Raw genomic sequence first — 18,771 nt, 5'->3', positions numbered from 1 at the left:
AGACAGCAGGTTGGAGACAGAGTCAAATTTGCCACATGTCTGTTGACATGCTCACCACAGCAGTTTGGGCAGCCTGGTTTCTGCGGCACTGATTTCTCTAACCTTTTGAAGTTTGTCATTATCAACACTGGTGTGTCACCACGACCTATATTGCCCCTTTTAAAAGTCAGTTTGTCTCCAAGAAATAGTTCAAAGTAAATGCCAAAGTCTCATAACAAGCCACAGCTGCCTCTCGTGGTTGGCTTAATCAGAGGGATGCATCTTCCCTCGTTTGTTTGCACTAATATTTCTCTGCACTGTGATTTATCAATAAGTCAATGTTAACTTTTATATGCTATTTATAATTTCCTTATAATTTATAAGAAGAAAGTTGTTCAGGGACTTCTTTTCTAAATTAGTTTGATTGTATATTTATATAAACATGTGTCATGAGTTGATAAGATTACTTTCAAATTTTGTAACATTAAGCCTTTCTTGGGAACAAATAAAATGATTAATATGGTTGATAAGAAAAATGAATAAAATGATTAATAAAGAAAATTTTAAGAAACCTTTCTTGGGATAATACAAAGATGTAAAATTTACTTTAAAAATCATGGTAACCAGTAAAGGTAAATTCATTTTATGAGTTAAATATCTGTGGAGTAGTGGGATTTTGAATGTAGATATGAGTATTTAAAATCGCCACAGCACATTTCAAATAAAGTTATGTTTTCTTGAAGCAAGCATTGTATTCAAATGTATTATTGTTCTAAAGCTATACTAGTTATGTTTATATTCAAATAGATCACACTTTTTTTTACCCTTTTGATAGCTCTCTGCTTTAATTTTTTTTTCTATCTTTAACTGTTCTTCCTAGAATGTACTCAGCAAGGATTAAAACTTAGAGACTTGAGATGCTGTTGTTTATGTAACAATGTGGTCAACTCTCTCTTTCAGATAAAATACTGGCAAATACAGTTAGATAGACATCGGTTAAAAATGTCAAAAGTTGCTGATAGGTAAGTATTTCAATGTATCAACATACATTTTTATTTTCAAAGATGTATTTATTTTTATTTTATGTGCATTAGTGTTTTATCTGCATGTCTATGCCTGCGTGTACCAGTGTCCCTAGAGGCCAGAAGAGGGCATTGCAGTCCCCTGGAATTAGACTCCATGCAGGTGGTGGGAATCAAACCCAGGCCCTCTAAGAGAATCCAGTACTCTTAACCACTGAACCATCTTTCCAGCCCTATGCTATAAATTGTAAATGTCATATGACAACTGTGTTAAAAATGGAAAGCAAGTGATTGGAGGAGAGTGGAATAAATTGTTGCCCATGAACAAACTTCTACAGAAGTCTTTTGTCATAATTGAAAGACAACATTATGTTGCCGAAGTCCAATCCTTGTGGAACCAAGGATCAGGTTCGTTGGAGTGGCATCTTCTCACTCCTGGTGGAAGAAAGGAATCTTTTAACTTAACTGGCTCCTAATTGGCAACCTGGTAACTCTGTAAACTCATTTTTAACATTCATAATATTTTATAATATAACTCTCTTTGTAAATGCTAAGATTTTGAATTAAACTCAGATTTTAGATTTATATTTTACAATTTTTTTGTTTGTGAAAATAAAACATCACACTTCAGTGAACTTCAAAACTTCCAATGGCTTATTTCTTTCCAACGTGGATCCTGCTAATACATTAAGCAAAACATGGATATTATGAACATCCTTAAGTTCCCTATCTTTCCATAGAGGAATTGATTTAGAAAAGTCTATTCTTAATAAAAATGTGTGCTGTTGGCTTGAGGAGTCTACCAAGCTTTTCCTCTCCAGTGTTATCCCTCTCTTCTTTCCTTTTTTGGCACACACACACACACACACACACACACACACACACAAAAATCAGCCAGTGATTTCTGTTTGTATTTGAGACAAAAATGTTTTCCAGTCCTTTCTTCAACCTGGCTATGAATGTTCTGGCTAGCCAGGACTGGAATGACTCTCCATAGTCCCTGTTCAGGCAGACTGGACCGTACAATTTTTATAGGAGCTCACTCACTTCCATACTCAGGCTGGTAGGTAGAATCCTAGTCTGCCTGCAAGAACCATGGATTTGTTGCATGTAGGTTGGGGAAATATTAGAGTCACCATTGGATTCCTTTCCAATGTCATGGTTGTGGTAGCCCATCATTTTCATTTTGTTTCCCTCACTTTGAACCAGAAATAACTTCAGCGTAAAAAATGAAGCTAGAGATGGTTCTGTTTTTGTTTCTTTTCCTCCTCTGTTTCTTCCCAGTCTACTAAGCTATACGGAACAATATGTAGAATATGACCCGTTCCTTGTGCCGCCCGACCCTTCCAATCCATGGCTCTCAGATGATACGACTTTCTGGGAACTTGAAGCAAGGTAAAGACTATAGTTACTTCCTTCTGACTATGTCAGCTATTTAAAAATGTGCATGAAATGAATTGCAGAATCAAGAGCTGACTCCTTGGAAAAATTATATTACTCTCCTCTATATTATATTTCCATGATTTAGCATTGTTGATCAAAAGGAGATTTTTAGATGCACAGTTAGATTTGCCCCATTGCTAGAGTGCTGTTCGGCCATGAGAAAGGGTAGGGTAGAATCCAGTCATGGAGACATTGATGGAGCCGTAAGGCACTATGTTAAATAAAATAAGTGGGACATTGAAAGAAGAGAACCACATACTCTTAGAGTAAATAGTGGTCCACAGAGGCTGGGAAAAGTAAGGAGAACAAGGCACAAGGAGAAGTTGCTCAATGGACATTAAATAACAGTCCCATTCGCTTTAGAAGTTCTGGTGTGGTGTTGGGCAGTAGGATGGCAGCTGATATCTATGTGCTGTGTACTTGAAAAATGTACATGTTATATATAATCAAATTCAAATATAAATATGATGAATTTTTATAGATTTCAAAACATAAATTTAATTCTAGAAATAAATTTACATTGCTGAATGAACTGGCCCAAAATTAGGGGTGATATTTTAAATATGAGTTAGTCAAAATCAGATTTTCAGTTTTTAAAACTCAGCTTCTTGCTATTAAATCATTTGAAAATGTATATAGTCACTCAGGCCTGTGTTCAGTTAAAATCAATAGTGAGTCCACACTTCTTTAAGCCCAGTGCAAACATGCCTATATAAATTCCATTTTCAAACCAAATGTACTCACCATAAACACGGAGAAACCGACTTTTGAAAACCCAAGCACAAGGTAGAACTCTAGGTTTCTTTGGTGAGCTGTGTGGGGCATTGTGGCATCAGTGTTGAAGCGCCTTCGGGGGTGACTGCATGTCTCTGTACAAAGATGGTGTTAGTATTGCAGAGCACTTCTGTTTTGTTGCGTCTTAGGCAGAGTCTCCTATAGCCCATGTTGGGTATCAACTCATTAGGTAGCAAAGGATGACACCAAGCTCCTTGTCCTTCTACCTCTACCTCCTAGACACTGGGATACTCATGATACCACACATGGATCCAGCTTATATTTCTGGGCCACTTCTCTTGTATCTAGCCATGTATCTTAAACATCTACAACTCAGAAGTCTTCAGTCACAGGTTTTATATATATATTCATAAACACACACATACAAAAGTACACACACATATATATCCACATATATTATGTTTTATATACATATATGCATATATCAGAAAGCTAGAACCCCCAAGTCTATGATTAAATATGGTTCATATTTAATGGCAATATAATCATATGTAGTAATAAGGACCTACAGGCACCAATGCATCATTTCAAGGATGACCTACATACATCACAGACTGGAAAATATAGTGGTTGGACTATATAGTGGTTGTACTATAATAGTGGTTGGACTATATAGTGGTTGGACTATATAGTTGTTGGACTATATAGTGGTTGGACTATATAGTTGTTGGACTATATAGTGGTTGAAATGGGGCTCTGGGTAACAGTGTCTAGATTTTTTTGCCCCTTACTCCTTGTATGACATGGCATTAAGTTATAACTCTTTATACATTAACTTTGTCTATAAAGTGAGAGAAGGGATACTAGTCTCATAAGGTTGCGAAGACTCCATCCAGACGATTAGTGACAGATGATCCATGGGAGTTAGATCGAATCTAACTCATACCTCACTGAGAGTTCATGAGGAGTAGTCGGTCGGTAACATACTACTGTTACAGAGGATAAGTTAAATGTGGGCATTCTTATAAGATATATATAATAAAGAAAATAGGAATTGGCCCAGGCAGGGTGACATATATCTTTAATTCTAGCACTTGGGATCCATGGATCTTTGTGAGTCCAAGGCCATCCCAGGCTACACAGTGAGTTGTAAGCAAACCAGGGCTACTTCTCCAAAGCCTGCCCTACCTTACCCATCCCCAACAAAATGACAATTATAATACAAGGAATATATTTAACCTTATTTCCTCTTTCACAGCAAAGAACCAAGTCAACAGAGGGTAAAACGATGGGGTTTTGGTATGGATGAGGCATTGAAAGACCCAGTTGGGAGAGAGCAGTTCCTTAAGTTTCTAGAATCAGAATTCAGCTCAGAGAACTTAAGGTAAGTCACGTTTTGTTATTGTGAGCCAAAGAGACACTGTTGTATATAGTTATTTTAGATGGAAGGCACCTGTCACTCTCATAGTATCACAATGGTGTAAATAAATTTCATCTCTGCCACTTAAAGATGGAAGAAAGACTAGCAAGACAAAAGCTATCTGGCATTATCATCTTTCTTTTCATTGTTTATTTTTGTACTGCCTCTAAATTTGTTGGCTATATAAATTTAGAACTTTAAAACTTGACTCCATAATTTAGAACTCTGAAACTGATATTTTGACAAAATAGAAAATGTCTGTATTAGTCTGTGTTTATGTCATAACGCCCAACAGAAACAAAGGAGGAAAGGCATATTTTGGCTCACAATTTCAGGAAATTTTATTCCTTCATGGTGGAAAAGCACAACAGAGCAATTCAGGTCATGGAAGTGGGCAGGGGAAGTATGTGGCTGAGAGAATTCTTAGAAGCAGAGAGCATACACACACAAATATTAGATATGTATTACACATATACATGTAAGATTTTGTGTGTGTGTGTGTGTGTGTGTGTGTGTGTGTAGTACCACATGTACTATAGCACATACACCACATAATAATGAAGACATGAGTCTTTGAGGAGAGTTGAATCACAACAACAAACAATAGTATTTGTACAGTTATTTTAAGCATCAGCACCTACTTATCAATATAAACTTCTAATCTCACTTTTTCAGTAAGAATGAGAGTGAACAACTCAGTAAAAGATCTTAGACCAAAAGTCTAAAAGCATTTTTGTTTTTGTTTTTTTATTGTGTGCCTTTGAATGCAGAGCTGTAGAGACTAGTTGTACCTGGAGAAGAAAGAGACTAGGGTACTTGTTTTGCCGCCCACCAATCCTAGACATCATTCTGATCTGTTGTAGTATTTTCTACCTCAAGGAGCACCTAGAAAAAGCTTTCTAAAATATGATGCATTACAGTGAATGTTCATAGCTCTGCTTAAGATAATATAAACAATGTTTTCTGTCATCTTATTGGCATTTATTGCTTTTCATGGGAACTAAGCTAGACAAAGAACTGTTGCATTTCTTCAGGAGAGGATCAGAAATGGGCATAAAGGCTGTAGCTGTCTCACAGTTGGACAGATGGACCACAGTCAGAACTGCAATCCTTTCATTTTGGTTATGTCTGTCTTAGATTTTTGTGTGTGTTTTCTTGTTGTTTGGAGAGTCCTGGGGACTTGGGGGTGGCTACTAATGAAATTTTTCTAAACTGAGCCTACATCATCAATGATGAAGTATAAGAATGCATTATAAATAACTCAAAGAAACAATATTTTGAACATTTCAGTATAGATTATATGGCAGGGTGAGTATTCCTTTCTCTCTCTCTCTCTCTCTCTCTCTCTCTCTCTCTCTCTCTCTCTCTCTCTCTCTTTCCCCTCTCTCCTCTTTCTTCTCCTTCTCCGCCCCCTCCTTCTTCTTCCTCTTCCTCCTTTCCTCTTCCTTCGATTCCTCCTCCTTCTCCTTTTCCTCTTCTTGTTTGCTTTGTTGTTGTTTTTGAAGAAAAATATTACCAGTAGCATCAAACCAAATAAAAACATCCCTGTTCTCGTAATTTCAGTTGAGTGGTATTTGCAGATAAGAGCACAACTAGTCCCGTGGGCTGGGATGCTGATGCTGAGTCTTTAGAGCAGAGAGTAAAGAGGGATTTGTAACACAGAGCCACTGCTGTCATCAGAGCAGAAATGGTTCACAGGCTGAGAGTGGGTGACGAGATGAGAGCTGGGCCAAAAACTAAGCGCAAAGATGCTAAGCAGAGTAGCCTGTGAATACTGGGCCTCAGGAAGGAACTAGGTCACTGCCACATCTTTAATTTCTGTTACATCTTTGCTAGTTCTAATGCTAAACCTAGGGCATACTAATATTTCTGAGGGAAAATTATACATACATCTATCAGGGCTGAGGCTATGGCTTGGTTAGTAAAGTGCTTGAACTACAAGCATTAGGATCTACGTTTCATCCCCAGAGCCCATGTTAAAAAATCTGAGTGTAATGGTTCATATTTTAATCATAGGGCTAGTATAGTGTGGGCGAGATCCTAGGTTTAACCCCTGGTACTTGCATTGGATTGTTGATATAATTCAAAAAGTAAAAATGAGCTCTTCCGGTCAGAAAAGCACCTGAGCAGCTGGGGCGCAGGGTCTGCTGACACTCGCCAACTGCCCACAACACCCGCCACAGGATCTTAAGACTTCTGGTGAGGGGAGCACAGCTTCTGCTCCAATCCAATTGCGCGGGACCTGAGACTGCATTAGTTAGGGAAGCAGAAACCAGCCTGAGTAGGGCCACAGGCCTCACCCGGCCGGATCAGCGCCAGGGTAGCGGGAGCGCAGGGTTGCCTGACACCCGCCAGCTACCCACGACCCCCGCCGCAGGATTTTGGGACTGCTGGTGAGTGGAACACAGCTTCTGCTCCAGTCCAATCACGCGGGACCTGAGACTGCTCTGGTTGGGGAGAGAGAAATCCGGCCCACACAGGGCCACAACCCTCTTCCGGTCAGAAAAGCACCTGAGCAGCTGGGGCGCAGGGTCTGCTGACACTCGCCAACTGCCCACAACACCCGCCACAGGATCTTAAGACTTCTGGTGAGGGGAGCACAGCTTCTGCTCCAATCCAATCGCGCGGGACCTGAGACTGCATTAGTTAGGGAAGCAGAAACCGGCCTGAGTAGGACCACAGGCCTCATCCGGCTGGATCAGCGCCGGGGTAGCGGGAGCGCAGGGTTGCCTGACACCCGCCAGCTACCCACGACCCCCGCCGCAGGATTTTGGGACTGCTGGTGAGTGGAACAGAGCTTCTGCTCCAATCCAATTGCGCGGGACCTGAGACTGCATTAGTTAGGGAAGCAGAAACCGGCCTGAGTAGGGCCACAGGCCTCACCCGGCCGGATCAGCGCCAGGGTAGCGGGAGCGCAGGGTTGCCTGACACCCGCCAGCTACCCACGACCCCCGCCGCAGGATTTTGGGACTGCTGGTGAGTGGAACACAGCTTCTGCTCCAGTCCAATCACGCGGGACCTGAGACTGCTCTGGTTGGGGAGAGAGAAATCCGGCCCACACAGGGCCACAAGCCTCTTCCGGTCAGAAAAGCACCTGAGCAGCTGGGGCGCAGGGTCTGCTGACACTCGCCAACTGCCCACAACACCCGCCACAGGATCTTAAGACTTCTGGTGAGGGGAGCACAGCTTCTGCTCCAATCCAATTGCGCGGGACCTGAGACTGCATTAGTTAGGGAAGCAGAAACCAGCCTGAGTAGGGCCACAGGCCTCACCCGGCCGGATCAGCGCCAGGGTAGCGGGAGCGCAGGGTTGCCTGACACCCGCCAGCTACCCACGACCCCCGCCGCAGGATTTTGGGACTGCTGGTGAGTGGAACACAGCTTCTGCTCCAATCTTTAAATAGTGACAACGATAACAACTAACCCCAGAGATTACCAGATGGCGAAAGGTAAACGTAATAATCTTACTAACAGAAACCAAGACCACTCACCATCATCAGAACCCAGCACCCCCACTTCACCCAGTCCAGGGCACCCCAACACACCGGAAAAGCTAGACACGGATTTAAAAGCATATCTCCTGATGATGATAGAGGACTTCAAGAAGGACGTTAATAACACACTTAAAGAAATGCAGGAGAACACTGCTAAAAAGGAAGAAGACAATAAAGAGGAAGCACAAAAATCCCTTAAAGAATTGCAGGAGAACACTGCTAAAGAGTTACAAATCCTTAAAGAAAAACATGATAACATAATCAAACAGGTAGAAGTCCTTACAGAAAAACAGGAAAACACATCCAAACAGATGATGGAAATGAACAAAACCATACTAGACCTAAAAAGGGAAGTAGACACAATAAAGAAAACCCAAAATGAGGCAACACTGGAGATAGAAACCCTAGGAAAGAAATCTGGAACCATAGATGCAAGCATCAGCAACAGAATACAAGAGATGGAAGAGAGAATCTCAGGTGCAGAAGATTCCATAGAGAACATCGGCACAACAATTAAGGAAAATGGAAAATGCAAAAAGATCCTAACTCAAAACATCCAAGAAATACAGGACATAATGAGAAGACCAAACCTACGGATAATAGGAGTGGATGAGAATGAAGATTTTCAACTCAAAGGACCAGCAAACATCTTCAACAAAATTATAGAAGAAAACTTCCCAAATCTAAAGAAAGAGATGCCCATGAACATACAAGAAGCCTACAGAACTCCAAATAGACTGGATCAGAAAAGAAATACCTCCCGACACATAATAATCAGAGCAACAAATGCTCTAAATAAAGATAGAATACTAAAAGCAGTAAGAGAAAAAGGCCAAGTAACATATAAAGGCAAGCCTATCAGAATTACACCAGATTTTTCACCAGAGACTATGAAAGCCAGAAGATCCTGGACAGATGTTATACAGACACTAAAAGAACACAAATTCCAGCCCAGGCTACTATACCCAGCCAAACTCTCAATTAACATAGATGGAGAAACCAAAGTATTCCACGACAAAACCAAATTCACACATTATCTCTCCACGAATCCAGCCCTTCAAAGGATAATAACAGAAAAAAACCAATACAAGGACAGGAACCACGCCCTAGAAACAACAAGAAGGTAATCCCTCAACAAACCTAAAAGAAGACAGCCACAAGAACAAAATGCCAACTTTAACATCAAAAATAACAGGAAACACCAATTTCTTTTCCTTAATATCTCTTAATATCAATGGACTCAACTCCCCGATAAAAAGACATAGACTAACAAACTGGCTACACAAACAAGACCCAACATTTTGCTGCTTACAGGAAACTCATCTCAGAGAAAAGGATAGACACTACCTCAGAATGAAAGGCTGGAAAACAATTCTCCAAGCAAATGGCATGAAGAAACAAGCTGGAGTAGCCATTCTAATATCTGATAAGATTGACTTCCAACCGAAAGTCATTAAAAAAGACAGGGAGGGACACTTCATACTCATCAAAGGTAAAATCCTCCAAGAGGAACTATCAATCCTGAATATCTATGCTCCAAATACAAAGGCAGCCACATTCATTAAAGAAACTTTAGTAAATCTCAAAGCACACATTGCACCTCATACAATAATAGTGGGAGACTTCAACACACCACTTTCACCAATGGACAGATCATGGAAACAGAAACTAAACAGGGACACAGTGAAACTAAGAGAAATTATGAATCAAATGGATCTGGCAGATATCTACAGAACATTCTATCCTAAAACAAAAGGATATACCTTCTTCTCAGCACCTCATGGTACCTTCTCCAAAATTGACCACATAATTGGTCACAAAACAGGCCTCAACAGATATAAAAATATTGAAATTGTCCCATGCATCCTATCAGATCACCATGGACTAAGGCTGATCTTCAATAACAAAATAAATAATAGAAAGCCAACCTTCACGTGGAAACTGAACAACACTCTTCTCAATGATACCTTGGTCAAGGAAGGAATAAAGAAAGAAATTAAGGACTTTTTAGAGTTCAATGAAAATGAAGCCACAACATACCCAAACTTATGGGACGCAATGAAAGCATTTTTAAGAGGAAAACTCATAGCTCTGAGTGCCTCCAAAAGGAAACTAGAGAGAGCACACATTAGCAGCTTGACAACACACCTAAAAGCACTAGAACAAAAGGAAGCAAATTCACCCAAGAGGAATAGACGGCAGGAAATAATCAAACTCAGGGGTGAAATCAACCAAGTGGAAACAAGAAAAACTATTCAAAGAATCAACCAATCAAGGAGCTGGTTCTTTGAGAAAATCAACAAGATAGATAAACCCTTAGCCAGACTCACTAGAGGGCACAGGGAAAGCATCCTAATTAACAAAATCAGAAATGAAAAAGGAGACATAACAACAGATCCTGAAGACATCCAAAACACCATCAGATCCTTCTACCAAAGGCTATACTCAACAAAACTGGAGAACCTGGATGAAATGGACAAGTTCCTAGACAGATACCAGGTACCAAAGTTGAATCAAGATCAGGTTAATGATCTAAACAGCCCTATATCCCCCAAAGAAATAGAAGCAGTCATTAATAGTCTCCCAACTAAAAAAAGCCCAGGACCAGATGGGTTTAGTGCAGAGTTCTATCAGACCTTCAAAGAAGATCTAATCCCAGTTCTTCACAAACTATTCCACAAAATAGAAACAGAAGGTACTCTACCCAACTCATTCTATGAAGCCACAATTACTCTGATACCTAAACCACAAAAAGACCCAACAAAGATAGAAAATTTCAGACCAATATCCCTTATGAATATTGATGCAAAAATCCTCAATAAAGTTCTTGCTAACCGAATCCAAGAACACATCAAAACAATCATCCATCCTGACCAAGTAGGTTTCATCCCAGGGATGCAGGGATGGTTCAATATACGGAAATCCATCAACGTAATCCAGTATATAAACAAACTCAAAGATAAAAACCACATGGTCATCTCCTTAGATGCGGAAAAAGCATTTGACAAGATCCAACACCCATTCATGATAAAAGTCTTGGAAAGATCAGGAATTCAAGGCCCATACCTAAACATGATAAAAGCAATCTACAGCAAACCAGTAGCCAACATCAAAGTAAATGGTGAGAAGCTTGAAGCAATCCCTCTAAAATCAGGGACTAGACAAGGCTGTCCACTTTCTCCATACCTATTCAACATTGTACTTGAAGTCCTAGCCAGAGCAATTCGACAACAAAAGGAGATCAAAGGGATACAAATTGGAAAAGAGGAAGTCAAAATATCACTGTTTGCAGATGATATGATAGTATATATAAGTGACCCTAAAAATTCCACCAGAGAACTCCTAAGCCTGATAAACAGCTTCGGTGAAGTAGCTGGATATAAAATTAACTCAAACAAATCAATGGCCTTTCTCTACACAAAGAATAAACAGGCTGAGAAAGAAATTAGGGAAACAACACCCTTCTCAATAGTCACAAATAATATAAAATATCTTGGCGTGACTCTAACTAAGGAAGTGAAAGATCTGTATAATAAAAACTTCAAGTCTCTGAAGAAAGAAATTATAGAAGATCTCAGAAGATGGAAAGATCTCCCATGCTCATGGATTGGCAGGATCAACATTGTAAAAATGGCTATCTTGCCAAAAGCAATCTACAGATTCAATGCAATCCCCATCAAAATCCCAAATCAATTCTTCAACGAATTAGAAAGTGCAATCTGCAAATTCATCTGGAATAACAAAAAACCTAGGATAGCAAAAACTCTTCTCAAGGATAAAAGAACCTCTGGTGGAATCACCATGCCGGACCTAAAGCTCTACTACAGAGCAATTGTGATAAAAACTGCATGGTACTGGTATAGTGACAGACAAATAGACCAATGGAATAGAATTGAAGACCCAGAAATGAACCCACACACCTATGGTCACTTGATCTTCGACAAGGGAGCTAAAAACATCCAGTGGAAGAAAGACAGCATTTTCAACAAATGGTGCTGGCACAACTGGTTGTTAACATGTAGAAGAATGCGAATCGATCCATTCCTATCTCCTTGTACTAAGGTCAAGTCTAAGTGGATCAAGGAACTTCACATAAAACCAGAGACACTGAAACTTATAGAGGAGAAAGTGGGGAAAAGCCTTGAAGATATGGGCACAGGGGAAAAATTCCTGAATAGAACAGTAATGGCTTGTGCTGTAAGATCGAGAATTGACAAGTGGGACCTCATGAAACTACAAAGCTTCTGCAAGGCTAAAGACACCATCAATAAGACAAAAAAACCACCAACAGATTGGGAAAGGATCTTCACCTATCCTAAATCAGATAAGGGACTAATATCCAATATATATAAAGAACTCAAGAAGGTGGACTCCAGAAAGTCAAATAACCCCATTAAAAAATGGGGCGCAGAACTGAACAAAGAATTCTCACCTGAGGAATACCGAATGGCAGAGAAGCACCTGAAAAAATGTTCAACATCCTTAATCATCAGGGAAATGCAAATCAAAACAACCCTGAGATTCCACCTCACACCAGTCAGAATGGCTAAGATCAAAAATTCAGGTGACAGCAGATGCTGGCGAGGATGTGGAGAAAGAGGAACACTCCTCCATTGTTGGTGGGATTGCAAGCTTGTACAACCACTCTGGAAATCAGTCTGGCGGTTCCTCAGAAAATTGGACATAGTACTACCGGAGGATCCAGCAATACCTCTCCTGGGCATATATCCAGAAGATGTCCCAACCGGTAAAAAGGACACATGCTCCACTATGTTCATAGCAGCCCTATTTATAATAGCCAGAAGCTGGAAAGAACCCAGATGTCCCTCAACAGAGGAATGGATACAGAAATTATGGTACATTTACACAATGGAGTACTACTCAGCTATTAAAAAGAATGAATTTATGAAATTCCTAGCCAAATGGATGGACCTGGAGGGCATCATCTTGAGTGAAGTAACACAATCACAAAAGAACTCACACAATATGTATTCATTGATAAGTGGATATTAGCCCAAAACTTAGGATACCCAAGATATAAGATACAATTTGATAAACGCATGAAACTCAAGAAGAATGAAGACCAAAGTGTGGACACTGTGCACCTTCTTAGAATTGGGAACAAAACACCCAGGGAAGGAGCTACAGAGACAAAGTTCGTAGCTGTGATGAAAGGATGGACCATTTAGAGACTGCTGTATCCAGGGATCCGTCCCATAATCAGCTTCTAAACGCTGACACCATTGCATACACTAGCAAGATCTTGCTGAAAGGACCCAAATATAGCTGTCTCTTGTGAGACGATGCCGGGGCCTAGCAAACACAGGAGTGGATGTTCACAGTCAGCTATTGGATGTATCACAGGGCTCCCAATGGAGAAGCTAGAGAAAGTACCCAAGGAGCTAAAGGGATCTGCAACCCTATTGTTGGAACAACATGATGTACTAACCGGAACCCTGGAGCTCTTGTCTCTAGCTGCATATGTATCGAAAGATGGCCTAGTCGGCCATCAATGGAAAGAGAGGCCCATTGGACTTGCAAACTTTATATGCCCCAATATAGGGGAATGCCAGGGCCAAAAGAATGGGAATGGGTGGGTAGGGAAGTGGGGGGCGCTATGGGGGACTTTTGGGATAGTATTGGAAATGTAATTGAGGAAATTATGTAATAAAAATATTAAAAAATAAAAAATAAAAAAATAAAAAAAAAAAAAAAAAAAAAAAAAAAAAAAGTAAAAATGATTCTTTTGTAAGCCTGGCAGTTTAATCCCTGAGACCCACAAAGAAAAGGACCAATGGCCATAACACATTCATATTAACACATGATACACATACTTGCACATAAACACAAAATACACACAGATACAACACACCACACATACACACACACATACACCACACAGACACAACACTACACTTACACACACCCATAAACCACACAGACACAATACCACACTTACACACAAACACACCACACACATATACACCATACACACATCGTATACACACCTCATACACACACACATAAAAACCACACAAACACACCACACACACACCTACACCACACATACACATATACACACTGATAATAAAAAATATAAAAATAAGGTGGATAGCATATACAGAAACATGCACACATAAATATTAAACATGTCTTACATATGTATATACATATGTATATGTATTCCGAGAGTTGTCTGTTATATGCCCATCATGTTCTTTATTAACTGTAGATAATTGATAGAAAGACACAGCTGTGGAAAGCATTTTGAATTCCCAATGTATACTCTGTTTTATGTATACTTCTTTTAGTATACTATAGTATTTGGCTTTCATTATTTCTGACAGATATGAATCTAGTAATAAAAATATACAATGTAAATATCTGTACTTTATTTCATAGATAATCAGGACATGTGTGAATTAGGTTGGCATTTTGTGCAAGGTCACAGTGCATGAAGTGGCATGCATGTTTCCTATGAACCAGTATAAATCTACTGCTCATCTTTCCATCTTTCCCCAAGTCCTGACCATACCCTGGCTTCCACATAAATATCTGTGTCCCACAACAAAGACACCATGATTCAGACAGCAAGCAAGACTGTAAGTTGCAGTTCAATAGGTCTCAGGACATCTTTATCCAAGCAGCAGGAGTCTCTAGAGTCTGAGCTCTAGAGGATCTACTGTTGAGGGGCCATGTTCCTCCCTTTACTCATCACGATGGGAGAAGTGAAGAGATACTGGTTATCCACCTCTACTTGCTCTTCAAACACACCCTCTGTCTTCTGTTGCCAACTTTTTGTGAAATCAATATGGTAATGCATGAATTTTATCATTAAGCACATAAAGTTGTGTCAGGCACTTTGAGATGTTATTTATGTAACCTACATCACTGAACTAGTCACTAGTTCTCTATGGAACTAGGTTATGGGCTTGGATATGGGCTTTTTAATGCCATTATACTGATGAGGAAATAGAGATGCAGGGATGTCAGGGCACTCTTAGAATCCAGCTGCTATTAAGAGAAGAGTGAGATTAAAACTAATACCCCCTCCATTTTACTAAGGTAAGCCAGTTGTGCCAATGATAGTGATGAGAATACAGAAGGTGATGCTGTTGCTAGGGAACCAGTGGGAAGGAGGGGTTGTGAGAATGCCACCTCCTCCAGACCTACAGAGCCAACCTTCAATAAACCATCTAATCTTTAATTCCCTGTTCTCTAAAGTGGGGAGTACATGACATTACTGGGGGGTTATAGTGATCACAAATAGTAACTGCATACATATGCCTGTATGTGCTCACATTAGCACCTCAACGACTGCCTTCTTTACCCTTCCTGATTTCCAGGTCCATTTAATTTCTGATGTCAGCACAGGTAGAAGCACTTCCCCTGGACCCCATTTTTCCATCTGTATACCACTGCATCAGGACGCTTCTTGGTTCAGCATTCTCAGACTGTCTCATGTACACTACCAACAGAAACCCCAGTGTTCCTCCTAGCATTCATTGCAGCTGTCTCAGTGTGGGTGGTTTTCTTTGTTAATGCTCTGCTTGCAGAAAGCCCTTCCTGTGTTGCTTCAGTGAAATTGAGACTAGACAGGATCAGGGTGCTAGCACATCTGGTTTTAATAAAAGCCAGTGAATACCAGTGATTTTCAATCTTTTCTACGAAAGGATTTTTGAATCCTGGGGAGGAAGAAGCATGAAAATCAAGAGTTCAAGGTCATCTCTAGCAACATAAGAAGTTCAAGACCAGCCTGGAGTACATGAAACACTATATTTAAATAGTAAACAATAAAACAATTGAAAAAGAACTTGTATGTCTTTGAATATGACTATTGAGGAAAAAGAAACCTAGTGAGGGCCTCATATTGGAATCTCAAGAGAAAGTGAGCTTGCTAATGCAGTGAGTGAACATAGCAAGAATGTCCAGGGGCAACGTCAGAGCACTCAGGTGCTGTGGTGTTTTACAGGTTCTGGTTGGCAGTGGAGGACCTGAAGAGAAGACCTATCCGAGAGGTCCCCTCGAGAGTGCAGGAAATATGGCAAGAATTTCTGGCTCCTGGGGCCCCCAGTGCCATTAACTTGGATTCTAAGAGTTATGACAAGACCACACAGAATGTGAAGGAACCAGGACGATACACATTTGAAGATGCTCAGGTCAGTACATGATCTAAGCTCTCAGAGCCGCCACAAGGCCAACCGTACTCTGAAGTGTTTAAAATTCATGTAACAGGACATAAAATAAGTTTCACTGACTGAGGAGAAAACAAAGACATTTCAAAGTAAGTCATCTTTTAAGACCCTAGGAATTTTTTAAAATATAAATTTAGTGTTTGTGTGTGAGAAATCAGATGGGCCATTCAGGTTACTCTCACATCGTACAACTAACTGATGTTTCATTAGACTTGGAAGACAGAGGAATATGTAAGTTTACCTAAACTGCCAGAGCAGAAACTGCCAGAGTTAGATTGCGTTTGAGTTAAATGAATGTGTTCTTCTCTTGGCTTGACTTCTTTGTCCATCAGCATCCATCAGACAAGAGAGGGTAGGGTGTAGCTCATCTGTAGATTGAGTATCTGGAAGGCATGAGGCATGCTCTCAGCCCAAAGGGTAAGGAAGAGGGAGAAAAAAAAATCTACGGACATTTTAGGAACAGATGACAAACATGACACATACAAGAAAAATAAAAGGGAGAGGGGTTGGAGGTTTGCCACTTACACTAACCCAACAACTAATTTCATGCATGAGACCTGAGTCAAAGTAGGCATGGAAGATGAATTATCATAGAATTGTTCCCAAGAGCAATTCTCCCAGAAGATGTAGAGCCAATGTTACACTTTGGGCTTGGAGTCATTTTTCAAGAAAGCAGACTTATTTCTAGTCTCAAATGTTTCACATAAACTGTCACATTGATTTGAAGTTATTTCAAATGTCCCCTTGATGAAATTCCATTTTGAAAATAACCACATATGTTTTTTGTTTTACTTCCTCCTCAGTAGCTCCTAGCCCAATGTAAACATTGCTCTGGGAAAGAAATAATGGACTGAAAGATCCAAAATGTCCTGTACACATAGATGCTCTTACCAGAATCACGGCTGCTATATTAAGCTACTTCCGCATTTGTTCTCCAGCCACCTGAGCGTTCTCATTGTAGGGTTTCATTCCTCCATTAATCTGGTAGAGGAGCCCCTCACACATTGTCTCTTTTCAGGAGCATATTTACAAGCTGATGAAGAGTGACTCATACCCCCGCTTTATAAGATCTAGTGCCTACCAGGAACTTCTACAGGCAAAGAGAAAGGTACTGGTTGTTTGTGACCTCTGTTGACCTCAGTTCCTAGTTGTAATTAACCAGACTAAATACGTCTGCTGGGCCAGGGTTTCAGTCAAATGGTAAGTATGCATTCTCTGAGACCTTTTCCCAAACCCATCCTTCTCCAGGGGCCATTTAAGTTGGCTTTATTTCTGTTTACGTTTTGCTCTGTGTATTATTTTTCATTTGTTTTTCCAGTTGTTCATGTTTTACAAAGGCTATTAGATGCTGTTCTCATGTTTAATGTTAATCCTGAGCATTTTTAGTAAAAGGAAATGAAAAACTCTAGTATAAAAGAATAGGGTGCTAATACTTGAAGCCGATTTTGTTTACTTACAAACCTAGCATTTATGTTTATAGCAAAACATAAAATTACTTTTTTCAAGGATTACCAATGAGGTGTAATCATATTGGCAAATAAATATTTTCATTTGACTTATATCCAATTTACTTAGTATCTTGATGACATATTTCAAACAAAGATGGTAGGTGAGCACATTTGGGAAGAGTTGCAGTAGACTTCACTAATGAATTAATCTTATAATCAGTCTCACTGTCCATAAATCTCTTATATGACCAGTGTAACAGTAAATAGAAAATCTGTAGAGAAAAATCAACATCATTCATTGTTTTTTAATGTTAACACAACATATATTCTTAAGTTTCTGAGATTAAGCTACAGTTCTATCATCATTAGAGTGATGATTATTTTTTTCATAGACCATTGCCTTTATAAATCAAAATAGTTCTAAGTGGCACTATTGCTCACTGTGACAGCCAAATGTCAAGTGCTCACTCATCAAAGCTACAGGATTTCATAAGAGATCAAGTGAGATTTCATAAGAGATCAAGTGAGATTTCCATCCTTTGAGCAAGATCTATCCTGTAGCCAATTCATTACCTGATATAATTCATTATCAAATCAATTATATCAACAGAAATCCAGCCTTCTGAAAATAATAGGAATCAAGTCTAAAGAAGCCCTTCTAGATTTGCAGCTGTTTAGGCTTTGCAAGTGCCAGCATAAAAGCTTGTCACATCTACCACATTTCTGCTTAACTTGATTTTGCTTTAAATTACACCGTTTTGTTTGCTCAAGTGTATGGGCTTTTTTTTTTTTTAATGAAAAAAATCACTCATAGACAAACAACTTGGATTCAGTGGAAATCCCTTTGCCATGTGGGCCTGGGTTTCCTATGTGTGCTTACCATCCTGTCTTTTTCTGTTCCATTTTTCTTGCCTTTTTTTTTTAATTCCCTTTGTTTCCCTTCACCCTCCTCCCTTCACTTCTCCCATACGTTTAAGTCTGGAAACTCAATGGATCGCAGAACATCTCTTGAGAAATTTGCACAGAATGTGGTAAG

General features: G+C 39.8%; 1 protein-coding gene across 5 annotated transcripts in view; it reads left to right on the top strand.

Moving 5' to 3' along the window:
• Rgs7 (regulator of G protein signaling 7) overlaps nt 1–18,771 on the top strand; it is a 403,213-nt gene that overhangs the window by 366,453 nt on the left and 17,989 nt on the right. For all 5 annotated transcript variants that reach the window (XM_085843207.1, XM_021156749.2, XM_021156741.2 and 2 more), the window contains 5 exons: nt 940–1,001; nt 2,286–2,396; nt 4,438–4,563; nt 16,065–16,251; nt 17,306–17,395. In XM_085843207.1, the coding sequence (XP_085699333.1) occupies nt 940–1,001; nt 2,286–2,396; nt 4,438–4,563; nt 16,065–16,251; nt 17,306–17,395 (576 nt within the window). The remainder of the gene's footprint in view (nt 1–939; nt 1,002–2,285; nt 2,397–4,437; nt 4,564–16,064; nt 16,252–17,305; nt 17,396–18,771) is intronic.

Source organism: Mus caroli, unplaced genomic scaffold (genome assembly GCF_978045245.1).
Source record: "Mus caroli unplaced genomic scaffold, Mus_caroli_1 scaffold_1, whole genome shotgun sequence".
In the NCBI taxonomy this organism is placed as follows: Eukaryota; Metazoa; Chordata; class Mammalia; order Rodentia; family Muridae; genus Mus; species Mus caroli.
Note: the sequence above shows the minus strand (reverse complement) of the source record. Positions and strands in the feature narration are given on the sequence as shown.